This window comes from Amphiprion ocellaris, chromosome 3 (genome assembly GCF_022539595.1).
Source record: "Amphiprion ocellaris isolate individual 3 ecotype Okinawa chromosome 3, ASM2253959v1, whole genome shotgun sequence".
In the NCBI taxonomy this organism is placed as follows: domain Eukaryota; kingdom Metazoa; phylum Chordata; class Actinopteri; family Pomacentridae; genus Amphiprion; species Amphiprion ocellaris.
Genome location: NC_072768.1, coordinates 21,033,464 through 21,047,023, shown reverse-complemented (window position 1 = coordinate 21,047,023; position 13,560 = coordinate 21,033,464). Strand labels below are relative to the sequence as shown.

The window sequence follows — 13,560 nt, the reverse complement described above, 5'->3', positions numbered from 1 at the left end:
CCGAGATGTAATGGCGCCGTTTGACCGCTGGGTGGCGCCAAAGGATCGTCAGCGTATTTTTTTTATTGCGAATTACATCTAGTTGTAAATTTAAACTTACTTATTTTGCTTTTGACTTTGATCTTAGAATAATTGATAAATCAAAGTGAGACCAAACCTTTGAGATACAATTTTTTTTTAATTGATCAATTTTTGTCTTTTCTTACAATTATAATATATATATATATATATATATATATATATATATATATATATATATATATATATATATATATATATAGATAGATAGATAGATAGATAGATAGATAGATAGATAGATAGATAGATAGATATAGATATATATTGTATGTACTTTATCATTCCACAATGATCATGGTGATTTTATTATATTCTTTTATTTTTATTGTCTTTTTTTTCTTTTTTAGTTACGTGTGTGTGTGTGTGTGTGTGTGTGCGTGTGTGTATGTGTGTGTATGTGTGTGTGTGTATGTGTGTGTGTGTGTGTGTGTCATGACATTATGACCACCTGCCTAATATTGTGTTGGTCCCCTTTATGCTGCTAAAACTCCTCTGACCCAGTGGGGCATGGACACAGGACCTCTGGGGATGTCCTGTGGCACCAGGATGGTGGCAGTGAATTCTGTGGGCACTGTGGGTAACAAGGTGGGACCTACCTAGATCAGGCTTATCCTGGCACATACCACAGATGCTCAATAAGATTTGGATCTGGGGAGTGTGGAACCTGGGTGAACACCTTAGCTCTGTCATGTTCCCTGGGTCACTCCTGAGCATTTTTTTTTTTACAGTGTGTCAGGGTGCATTCTCCTGCTGAGGATGGAAACTGGCATCAAGGACTGCTGTTGCCATGGGGGTTTGAGGGGGTTGGGTTTGTTTGACCTGCAATGCTTAGGTAGTGGTAATGTCAACCATCCATGTGAATGTCAGGATTCAATGTTTCCCAGCAGAACGTTGCATTATAACAAGATTGTCGAAGTTATTCACTTCACCTGTCAGTGGTTATAATGTTGTGGCTGATAGGTGGAAATATTGATAAAATATGGAGAAATACTGGAATTTTCACCAGATGCCTTAAATAAGTATTTGGAAAGAATTTATCACTCTACTATGACCATGGTGATTTTGTGTGAAAATAAAAAGTAATTTTCACTGTGAAGACTTTTCAGTGCAAACTAAAATCTGTCTCATGAGGTGTAACATTGGAAAAGGCCTCAGAAATATTTTTCTGCTTTGATGGCACGCAGATCTGACTTTGCACTCATCATATGGAGCTTTGTTGTGCCAATTTAAATGGTCAAATAAATCAGTCGTGTTGCTTCATGTTGTAGCAACAATTGCAAGACTCTGCTGACAAAGTGAATGTTTTTGGTTTAGATCATCTTTCTGAAGCCAAAATATTTACACACAACTGACTAGGGCTGCAGGATTATGGCCAAGATCATAATCATGATGATTTGGATTAATACTGAGATCACAGTTAGACTATTTATTACAATTATATATTGTTTTTACAGATATTTTTTATAGAAATTTGACATTTAAACAAATGGAGGACTGCTTTTGCTTCCATGCTCTGCTACAGCCTAGCTAAGCCTGCTTCAAAATAAAACTCAAAATAACGTTCTTCTTTAAATGAATTCAGTACATCTCCTGAAGGCAAAAACAACAACGAAAAATTGTACCCAAAGTCCTTCCATTTCAGCCTCCTTTTACTTTTCCATTTCACTGTACAAATGTGGAGTCAGTAGGTCGACAGATTCTGTGACTTTCCTCTTAATTCTAGTCAGCTGAATATATTTTGTACTTCAATGCATTTTGTGTAACTAATTGTTTTTGCCAATGTATAAATGACATTTTTATTTAGCAGAAACTGATTATTTTATGGGCTGCACAGTGGCGTAGTGGTTAGCACTTTCGCCTTGCAGCAAGAAGGTCCCTGGTTCGCGTCCCGGCTTTCCCGGGATCTTTCTGCATGGAGTTTGCATGTTCTCCCTGTGCATGCGTGGGTTCTCTCCGGGTACTCCGGCTTCCTCCCACAGTCCAAAAATATGCTGAGGTTAATTGATTATTCTAAATTGCCCGTAGGTGTGAATGTGAGAGTGATTGTTTGTCTATATATGTAGCCCTGCGACAGACTGGCGACCTGTCCAGGGTGTCCCCTGCCTTCGCCCGAGTCAGCTGGGATAGGCTCCAGCACCCCCCGCGACCCTAGTGAGGATTAAGCGGTGTATAGATAATGGATGGATGGATGATTATTTTATGTTTTCCCTCAGCTTTAACCTTATTATTGTACAATTGATTTGGCAATTAGTCTTCTTACTGTAGTGCAGCATCTCATTTTCTACAAAAGGATAATACAAATTTCAACTAAACATTTTTGAAGGATGACTTTGGTTCACAGGTTCTGCCCACCAACTATCAAATACAGCCGTATGAAGTCAAATCAAGCAATGGTCATGCACTTTAAAATGGCAACATGTTATTAGAAACTGTGACCAAAAACAGCAGTCTAGTCTAAATGCTGTCTGTCTCATATGCAGCAAGAGAGCTGATGTGATCACATCTAATGCATTTTAACCAAATACCAAATGGCTGATACTGCTATTGTACAGTTGTTACTACCGTTCTGTGTCCAACTGCTCTGCTGCTTTTGAATTTCCCCCAGCAAATAAAGTTTTTTGAATTGAGCTGAATTGAACTGAAATGAACTGAACTGAAATGAGTTGAACCAAGACCAACACTTCTGTATAGAGTCTGTTGTCTAGGAACAATTTCTCTGTACTCACCAAAAACTTATACAATAATTGATTTTCTTTGGCCTCTTGGGATCAGCCATAACAATGTCAATATAAGCACATTTAAAATTGATTTAGTAAAGGTCTTTGCAAACAGAGGCCTTTTTTACACATCCAGCAGTTATGGAGCAAAATTAGCATTCATTTTTACTTGTCTTTGTTAAATGCTACCTTTGTTTAGCTCTGATTTTGGTCTCTACAACGTTCCTGAAGGAAATATGTGGCTTTTGATCAACTAAATGATGCTTTATGTTTTATATCATTAAAAGACAAATTGTAAACCCCTTATCAGACAAACTGTTATTGACATTATACAGTCAGGATGGAATGCTTAAAGTCCCTCCCATGAAAATAATCCTTCCTGGCTTCAATGTAAATCTGCATCTTTGCTTTCTCTAGAATGTGCAGATCTATGAAGTGGCTCAAGCCTCAATACTGCAAAAATGTGAACGAGAAACAGATTCTGAAGAATAATAACACAGAAAACCTCCCGCTGCAAATTCACAAGATTGTGTTTTTGGGTTTTTTTGTTATTTTACATATGAAAAAGTGAACGTCTAAATTTGTGCTTTTGAGAGAGTTGCTACAACTTCAAGGTGAAAATGCTCAGCCCTGCAACTGCTTATTTTACTCATGGAAATGTTAATGAGGTAAAAAACTTTATTTTCACTGGAGGCCGTGTTTAAATTACTTCCTCTGGTGTCATGCCGACACCCACCGGTTATGACAGTCTCAGTACAGAAATAATGAGCACGCAAACTGAAATTAAAATCCAGTTTAATTAGTCAAGAAGAACTAGCATGAGAACAAAACTATGGTGTGCTTGAAGCTCCACTTCGAGAGGCGGAAAGATGGAGGAGGAACAGTTTGTCCTCCTCATTTGCTAAATAGAGCCAAACAACATTTGCAAATATGTTTCAGTTTGTTTTGTGGCTTTCCTTCAAGCCGGCTGGGTGGGGTTCACCACAAAAGACACTTCAGTGACTGCCAGAACAATTTGACAATCACGGGGAACTGTATTTTTCTTTGATGGATGACTTGGTTGATGTTATGTGTGGCCTGATTGGCGTCCCCCAATCCATCTAGTGTTTCACATTTGGTGAAACAGGCTCTACAAATTACTTGCAAACACTAGTTCACTCTATTTCTGTTCTCAGTCCACATTAAGTGCTCTGGAAAATATCTTCCTGATGGTTTCATTTCTCCATTTTCACTTCCTGGTTGATCTCGAGTCCATCTGATCAGAAGAGGCAGTTTTAAGGGAAATTACTGCGCAGCTCTGTAACAAAGAGTTCAAGCATGGGCTGCTGGAAATGTGTCCAATCAGTGTTTTTTTCCACACAGTTCAGTCTGAAACAAGAACCTGATGAGGGGTGAGCTGCTGTGAGTTTCATAGTCCAACTGGCTTACAGTCATCCTCCTGATCTGCAGAGAGAGAAGAAAATATAAAACATCTCCAGTTCGCTCTGTGAGGTTTGAGAGGTTCAATAAAAACATATCAAATTCATGTATCCAGTAATTGCGGTATATCAAAAAGACTGCGTGTCTTGCAATAAATTGTGGCTCACATTATGAATAAGTGGTTGTGATATGTGATCTACTACTTTAAAAACAAAATAATATTTTTCTCTTTTGAACGAGTGCACTAAGTACTTGATATATTTCATGCATGAATTTCATATCCAAAATAAGTATGTCTGTTTTATGTGAAGAAGATCGTAAATGAGTCACGTCTGTAGGAGTTTATTGTTGTAGTCTGACGTGTCTTATTTCTCCATCCAACTGAGCCAGGCCTGTGAGCAAACAGTAGGGTTTATTCAAAGGACACACAGAACGAACAGCTAACAGACAATGAGAAAATATTTACTGATTTTGACCAAAACTGTATTGGATTAGAATTGCTGACTTCACCTTTAATGCGCAGCTGTTTCCACATAAAGACTGACTTTTATGTGGAAGCAAATGACATTTACCAAATTTGTGATCCACTCTTACATGAAGGAAATGCTTGCTCAAAAGAGACTAATTGCATTGAAGTACATTATTTAAAGCATAAATAATATTCTGCCCATTATGTGTTCACATTGTTTGTATCACTGGCAGCAATAAATACAAAAATCAAACATGAACATTTTTTTAAAAACGTAACTGATTTTACGATTGTTCACACACTTATCGATTACTGAATTTTTAGAATTATTTAATTGTTACAGTTGCTCCCTAAGACACCACTTCTTTTTCAGACTGAATAAATTCACTTCCATATCTACAAATAAAAATATTGCGCACATAAACACTATTCTATTCTGTGCCTTCTCTTTTAAATAAATGTACCTGTTGTCTAAATCAAGAGATGTAAAGGAGATAAACAAGTAGGGAGTGAGAAAATTCACAGTGGTTGAACACTCAATGTACAAGTGTTTAATGGAAGGATATTCCACCTTATTGACTTTTATTATGTTCATTTTATGTAACTTTTATTCAGTGATATGAAGGCCATAATTCAGGAGGGTGAGAACCAATAAAACACACATAAACCTCAAGTGTGCTGGTGATCACATTTATGTAAAGTTGTTGACATAAGTAAATAAATCTCCCAAAATATCAAACATCATCATAACTATTTGGTTTTGACAGAATTGTAGCAAAGAGTTATAACATTTGGAAGACCAAAAGCCTTTGTTAAAGCCATTTTATCACAATCATGGTGTTGCAGCAATTTTTCGACAGTAAAGTCCGATTCTGATGTACTCAAATTTATACAAAATATGACATATTTGTCAGTGCTTCTATTAAAGATATCTAATTTCTCACCTCATTTAACAATATAATTGACTCAATCCTCAAGAGTTGGTTACTTGCTTGAATGTATCAAGATTCTTCTTTCAGAAAAGACAAATGATCTCTAAACATCTAAAGTTATTTTAGCACAAACTCTGGAAGTAAAAACTCGACTTCCAGAGTCCATCAATTGTCCAGTGTGTGTATTTTATGGAGTGTAGTTGTACAGTTAGCATCATAATGATATGTTGAGCTGCTGGTGGCTTTAGGGAATATTTCTGAACCAGGACAGACCCTAAAGCCCTCATAATTGTGGATTCTGTGGGATTTGTTGCACTTGCTTTCAACTCTCCTCCAACCATCTGCCCTCAGCAGACTGCTGCTCACACAACCTTCACAAGGCTCAGTGAGGGAAGTACTGTGGATGTACTCTGCACCCACAGGATTTATTTTGTCTGCTGTTTAAAACCTAAAGAAGATCTTCAGACTTGTTTAAACCTGCAGGCAACATACTCAAGTACAGCAGCAAGGATCGAGGGGAATCTATTTTTCATGTGCTGCAGTAAATGTGCTGTTTCTTATGTTTCACCAAACTGCCCCAAAATAACTTTCCCAATATATATTCCATATACCTTCATACAATTATTAGAAACATTGTGGAGTAAAGCTTATGGCTCTTGTTTAGGATACATGTCTAGTGTCTCAGACAGAGACGAAGGAACACTTTGTGATTTACGATTATGGTATATTGAAAGCTCTGTGTTTTAGAGAGTTGATGATGGTAGAATTAAACATTTAGCTCAAGTTAAGGAAGGAGAAAACTCCACTGTGTACAACACACTACACACTGAATTGTCAGTTCAATATGATCTTCAAAATGTGACCTGCCAGCAAACACATCAGGTAAAGTGTATAATGCTGATCATCTTGTTACAATGCAATGTTCAACTGGGAATCTTTGGGTCTTGGGATTCATGAGGTTGTTACTTTGACACCTAAACAGTGTTGCAGACTAAGCACACCCTTCCATGGCAATAACAGCTCAAGGAATGGCATAAGGAGTTGACCCTGTCTCGAAACTCCCCAGATCCCAATACGATCGCTCATCCGTGAGGGAGACCTACAGAATATTAGGCAGGTGGCTTTAACGTTGTGGCTGATCAGCGTGTTTAAGTGCAACAGATGTCAGTTATCACAGAAAAGCTTCATTTATCTCTTTTTGATTGTTATTTACTTAATTTCTCACTTTTTACCACTGTCACAGTATAAAGTTGTTACAGCACACTATAGTTTGCACATTCACTATAACAGGAACAACATCCTCATTCTTAGAGTTAAATCTATTGTGTCTGCCCACTTCTAGCTCAGGTTTTGGTCTCTACCAACTCCTGAATGCTGCTCTATGACACCAGATATTCACTGACTTTGGTGCTGTACAGGCAGTAGAAAGTGAAACTGTCTACAGTTGGTGCTGGAGATGGGGTTGATATGAGTGCTGATATTAATCCATACAGTAAAATCTCCATAAAACCAAAACAACAAGCTAAAAGAGGATTGGCCATTGGTTTGACACTTTTAAGAGATCCCTCTCACATAGTTATTTTATTAAGTGTCAAAATTTTTAAATAAACTGTTTCGCTGTAAACATGAACATTATATTAGCATCTAGTAAGGCTTTAAACTAGGTTTTATATAAGACTCCTTTATCTGATCATACTTTCAGCACCTGGTTAAAAGATTTAGTGACCACACCAACAGCCACTTTGTTTTGCTGATTTATAAGGTGATTGATTATTCATTTCACCTAAAGGGTTGTGGGGGGCTTTCACATCTGGCTCTTAGTCTGCTTAAAATGTGCTTGAGAAATTCACAGGTTTGACATATCAAACGGATTAAATTATCAGACATTAGGATAACATGCCACAACATATCTCGGCAGGAATTCTACTGTCCGCAGCCTCTGGTTTGAAGTCTCTTGTCTACATATGGTCATATTTGGGATGAGCTCGTGAGCTCACTTGTATACCTTCCAGATATTTCAGCGCATGGTTTAGTTCAAACTGCCAGAGCAGCTGTCTCGGACTGTAATTCATCGTCATCAGAACATTACCTCTTACTGAGGCTGCCTCTCGGTGCTGCCATTAAGATGGCCTCCTTCATAGTCCAGCTGGCACAGGATCATGTTGTTCTTGAGGAAAAACTTGTCTCCCACGCAAAATCTGCAGAGAGAAATAAAAATATGGAACTGGGTCTTGGTTCTTGCTGGAGCTGAAGTGAATCATGAGGTCCCAGAGGAGCATTTCAGGCATATTTTCAGCATACATCCACTGCTATGAAAATCAGAGAACTAATCTTGCATGATTGCTGCCTGATTAACCATCCAAGTGATACACAAAGTCTTTAACCCCTCATCTTTTTAAACTGAGGAGTGGATCTCATCACATTCTGATTACAATGCATTGGTAATGACCATTGAGCTCACTAGTATACCTCCCAGATAAGTCAACTGAATTTGATCTCCCTGGCTAATTGCTCCCCTAATCTTACCTCTGGCGGCAGAGCTGACAGGCGAAGCAGTCTAAATGGTAGACGTTGTCTCTGGCTCTCATCACCATCTCAAAGGCAGGGATCAGCTTACTGCAGGCTGCACAGTTCCCTGTCACCCCAAAGAGTCTGCAGAGGGAGAGAGGGCGACAAGCAGGCCTGTAATCTGGACGCACACATAGTTAGATTTCAGCCAAGAGCTAAAGTGGGGGGAAAAAAGCTGAAATAAAGGGAGGACAAGCCTAAAAAGTAGCCTCTCAGTGAGCGCCACAGATGTTGCTCATAATCACTCCAATTACTGCTTTATAGTGGTGAACTGCGCTGCGTTTCCTTCACATTATTGATGGCTGTCTCTGCTCCTACTAATGCAGAGCTCACATCACATTATATATAAGTGCAGCCAAGTGTGAAAAACCATTCAAATCAGCCCCCCTAATTGTAATTATGAGTGGATGATAGGATGAGCTTCTCATAATCAGAACTGCAGCCGTGTCATTAAACTACTGCTGCAACTACCCATTAATTTTTTTATCGACCAATCTGCCGATTCGACAGTCCAAAACCCAAAGTTTTACTGTCATAGCTGAGAATGAAAAGGCAGAAAAGCTCACATTTCTGAAGCTGGAGGCAGCAAATGTTTCATGTTTTGAAATGATTAATTGTTTCAGCATAACAATACACGGCTGCCAAAATGACTACAAAGCTGCTGTTGTCGACAGTTAACTGGCAACACCACGCATCAGATATTCTACTCCAGTAACTCATCATTATTCATAGAACTACTTATTAGTGATGCATTAATCACCTCTTAGCTCCTGATGTGTTGCTTTTTCATCCCTTTGAGTACTCAGAATATTCTTTATTATATTGTAGTGTTAACAATTAATTCCTATCTGGTTTAACTCATTACAAACTGGACAGAGGTGTGTGATGGTGTCTCTGTTTCCACTGGGGTACATGGTGTGCTTTAAGGTGTAGCAATGCAGCTGGGATAAAGTGAGAATTCTCCCGTGATTTAACAAAGTTGCTCCTATTCTGCCAACACTGTGTGAAGGCAGGGTTGCAGCTTTTTATCTGCTCTAATCAAACTTCTATTACATCTGCAACAAGCTCCTTTCCTCACAGTGTTCAGAACATCAAATGTAAAAGTTTTCATGAGCTGGATATAACTTAGATCATACTGTATTACATCTACTGCTGACGCAGACGCGGAGAAATGGAGATGAACTGATATGGAAATGTCACAATTTATATGAAAATGTCGCTTGCTTTGAGAAGTAGGTGGTAGAGAGTCAACTTATTAGACTTTTCTGAAACCAGCAATTTATCTGACCAGTTCTGTCCTCAAACTACCTGAGAACAAACTGTGTTGTTTTAAACACTCTGTGGTGGCCAGCTGCGGATGTCTTCACCTCACATTCACCTCTAACTGAACGAACAGCTTCCCAAGAGCCTGACACACATGAAGACAAGTGGCTGCAACTGATTTCCATATTCCATTAGAGGCCAGATAGAAAAGGAGGTTTGGGAGGGACCGTTATGAAAAACGACATCCGTGGAAGGAGGGAGGAAAAGAGCTGAGCATGTGTGTCCCATAGCCTCGGACAACAAATGAAAAACGTCATCAAACGAGTGACCAACTCTGGAACAAAAGCGAGTCCTCATTAACAGAATGTTCTGATCTAACGAGCCTGAGTCCTTCACAGGCACCTGGTGGGTTTTTCCCTTCTCCTTAACGAGGCTACGAAACTCAATGCTAATTCTCTACTAATGGTCCAATTAAAAGAAATCACATGGTTTTAATCCCGCTCTTCAAAGGCTTTTGGTCTGCACCCTTGCAATGATGAGGAAAACAGGAGGCAATCTAGCCAATTTAACTGTCAAAAGGGGTTTTGGTCTCTTAAGTGCAGTGCAGCTAATGAGCGACTTAGCTCCAACCAAATCCAGCTGGATTGTACATGAGACTAACACATGAGTTCAGCAATGTGGCTGCGATATCAGGAGTTCTCCTGCTGACCTGACACCAGACGTCGTTATTTCAGACAAGAAACATCGGGGGTGTATAACTCTGAGAGGAGCTGTGTGAGCCAGGCTTACGTTTGTGTAAGTGGTGTCATCAAGATTCATGGTCTAAAGAATGTTAAGGTGGAAACCTCTTCAAGCACTGAGTATATTTAAAACATGCTTACTCATAATCACCTTATAGTGCATCACAGTCACAGGAAGTGATGAATAACCTCACACTAGGGATTTTATAAAGGAGCTGTTCAGACTATCTACAAACATTTATCTGGAGTTTAAAGGAGTTTTAAAGAGTCTTTGAAGTATTCTAAGTGTTATGAATGTCCTGCCGTGCCGCATGGAACACAGCTACGAGCTTAGCAGACACTTCAGCTTGGTGTTTCCTTGACTGGAAGTTATGTACTTAAAACAAGAGTTGGACATTTTGCGAAATCTAAACATTCGGTTTCTTGCCATAAGTAAAGAAACCAAAATATATCTAGGAGGTGCAGGGAATTAACTGGTTTAGCTTAACATAAACAGCTGGAAACAGCGAGAAAGAGCAAGCCTGTTGGTGTCTAAAGCTAATAAAATTTGTCTACCAACACTTCTAAGTGTAAATTTGCCATCCAATCTGTGTTATATAGCAGATTATTTCAGACTAACAGATCCTGCAAACTGACTGGTCGCAGCCTAGATATATTCACACATATGGCTCTGTTAAAAAACAGAGCTAGCAAGGCATTTCCCCATGTTCCCCGTCTTTATGCTAAGCTAAGCTAACAAGTTGCAACCTGCAGCTACAAATCTCTTCTCCAAAACCTTGTTTTTTTGGGTACATTGCCTTTATTTATTCGGACAGCGACAGGAAATGTGGGATTAGAGAGCAGGAGTATGACATGCAGTAAAGGTCCAGCCAGGGCAGGCCGGGAATCCAACCGTGGACTCCCTGTTTGACAGAATGAGACATACTCAGCTCAAACTACTCAGCTATTGATATGTAGCAAAAGCTATATTTTTGAACTTCATGCTGAAATCCACAAGAGCACGTCATTGTAACCATTATCATATCTTCCAGTCTGTTTCTGTAGTTACTCTGTGCCAACTTCGCCTCCCATTTTCTTGTCTTTCCACTGTTTATTATCTATAAAATAAGTCAAACTGACATGAAAGTTCAATTATAAAGTGACAAGAGACAGTCTGGCCTTCATAAAGCACAAGCTGTACTGCTCTGGCTTCACTCAGGATTTCTTTAACAAAGACTGAAAACATACTAAAATGTCAGCAGCCTGCCTGTTCTGTTACTGTACACTCAGAATGGTTACATCTAGGTCCAAACTGTATAAGCTCACTGCATTTGTTGTTATCTCTTGAACCCTTAAACCTTCAAGTTAGGTATTTGGAAGAATGTAATAGTGTTGCGGTTTAAAATATAACTCCAGAAGCCAACAAGTGACCTTATGCAGGACAAACCCTTTCAGATACAGGAATGGCAGAAAAGTCAACTACACACTCTAATGCAGAGCCTTAATATGGTGACTCAAAATAGTTTTAAATAGCAACACAGACTCATTGAGGTGTTGTCAAGTTTAGCAAAAACTGAGGACAGTGAAGTATTTATTGAGCAGGCTGCTCCTGTTAGATCTTTACTTTGCCTTTATAAACAAATATTTATTGGCAGTTCTGTACTAGATTTCTATGATGGCAATGATTTCTAGAATGTTTGTTACTGGAGCTGCATGATACACCATTCATTCTCTATATTCTCCTTAGCTGCTATTCCACCTGTGGAAGCCATACCTCAGGTAGTCTCTGCGGCAGAGGATGAGGTTGGCCCGGGTGTAGAGGGTGGAACCCACCCGGCCCAGGCGGCAGTCACAGCAGGCGCACTTCAGACAGTCCTCATGCCAGTACCTGTCTAATGCCTGCAGCATGAAGCGGTCCCGGATCTTTCCATTGCAGCCGGCGCAGCCTCTCGGCTTCTCTCTGGACTGGAGGGACACGAGAGACACACCTGGCAAGACATACCCACAACAGGCAGACAGAGGGACAGAGACAGACAGGGTTGGATTTGAGAACTTAATTGCTTAATGCTCAGTTATAGTCTTCTTTCAGGGAGGAGCTGCAAGGAATAAGCGTCACCATAAGCTTAATTTGAGTCTTTAAGTTTGACCTGAAAAGTGGAGGAACATCTGCTTTTCTTCAGGGACAGATATTGCAGCATTTTATTGCTGCACAGGGGCATACAATGTGTAGGCTTAAGGCAATTTCTGCTGCCTTCTTTCATATTTAACATAAAGTAGAGCAAGGAAACCCACAAGTAGAAGGTGTGGCCACTTTATTGGGTGCCCCAGTGCACCTCATGCAACAAAGTTTTTACATTTGAGTAAAAGCTGGTGAATATGATGCAGTCCAGTACAACACCACCAACTAAACATCAGTGCTGAAACATACAATTGGATTAACACCTCCGTGACAATGCATTCAAGTGCTCCACACTGTAGGCATCGTTAAAAAGAACCTTGAAGCAAAACCGTTGTTGGATTGCAGTAAAGTGGCAGCATCAGTAAAAAAATAAAAAATAAAAAAATAAGAATGAAACGTCTCTGTGTACTCACTCTCCTCCTTGTCCAGCACCATCCTTCTGGAAAACGCCAACTATCCAACAACAGGAGAATAGCCTCCCTTCTTCTCCTGCGTGCGAGATAACAGCAGCGATAATAAACACACACACACGCGCACACACACACGCACAGAGCCTGGAGGCGCGATGCAAATTCTCTATCAACCTGGAGCCGCTCAAACTTCAGCTCCGGTCCTCATAGTCCCCAAAGAAAGCCGAGAGAGGAACAACCATAGAGCCGCTTTCTGTGCGTAAAAATAGCCCGCGGATGGATGAAAGCGGCGTCTCCGAGTATCACCTTGCCGGCAGGAGAGATGTCCTCAAATCAACAGTGGCTGTGCCTTATCTCAGCTGATGTCAGTGCACAAGTATTTCTGTATCTGCTGCTCGGGCTGCGGCTGCTCCCCTTAAATGAGCCCTTCTGCTCAGACTGAGCCTCCACACAGCTCCCCCTCCTCTCTCTCTCTCTCTCTCTCTCTCTCTCTCTCTCTCTCTCTCTCTCTCTCTCTCTCTCTCTCTCTGCAAAAAAACTCCCACAGTCAAATGGTTTTTTCAATGCTGCGTGCTAATTATATAAAGTCATTATGCTCAGATCTGATAGTAACCGCCCCCTCCCTCTCTGAATCAATTATTCAATACACAGTCACACACCAGGACCGCCCGGGCCTGAGGTGTTTTAGAATGAGCTTATTCAACTCCAAGGACACCAATTATCTCCAGGGCGCCCTGTAGTCAAAGCTGTGGCTTTTCAGCACGACAGATGCAGAGCCTTTTACGCGCGCGTGCACGTGCGCGCGC

At 40.1% G+C, this 13,560-nt stretch overlaps 1 protein-coding gene across 2 annotated transcripts; it reads right to left on the bottom strand.

Moving 5' to 3' along the window:
• Positions 1 to 3,573: 3,573 nt before the first annotated feature.
• LOC111588489 (rhombotin-1-like) lies at positions 3,574 to 13,195 on the bottom strand. 2 transcript variants are annotated; one of them, XM_035943186.2, is made up of 6 exons: positions 13,061 to 13,170; positions 12,758 to 12,833; positions 11,940 to 12,153; positions 8,142 to 8,267; positions 7,705 to 7,813; positions 3,574 to 4,238 (listed from the first exon to the last, which is right to left on the bottom strand). In XM_035943186.2, the coding sequence occupies exons 2-5, from the start codon at positions 12,777 to 12,779 to the stop codon at positions 7,708 to 7,710; spliced, it is 468 nt and encodes a 155-aa protein (XP_035799079.1). In that variant the 5' UTR covers positions 12,780 to 12,833; positions 13,061 to 13,170; the 3' UTR covers positions 3,574 to 4,238; positions 7,705 to 7,707. The 2 variants fall into 2 exon arrangements, with proteins under 2 accessions (XP_035799079.1, XP_054862133.1); XM_055006158.1 differs by having other exon boundaries at positions 12,758 to 13,195.
• Between the last annotated feature and the right edge of the window lie 365 nt (positions 13,196 to 13,560).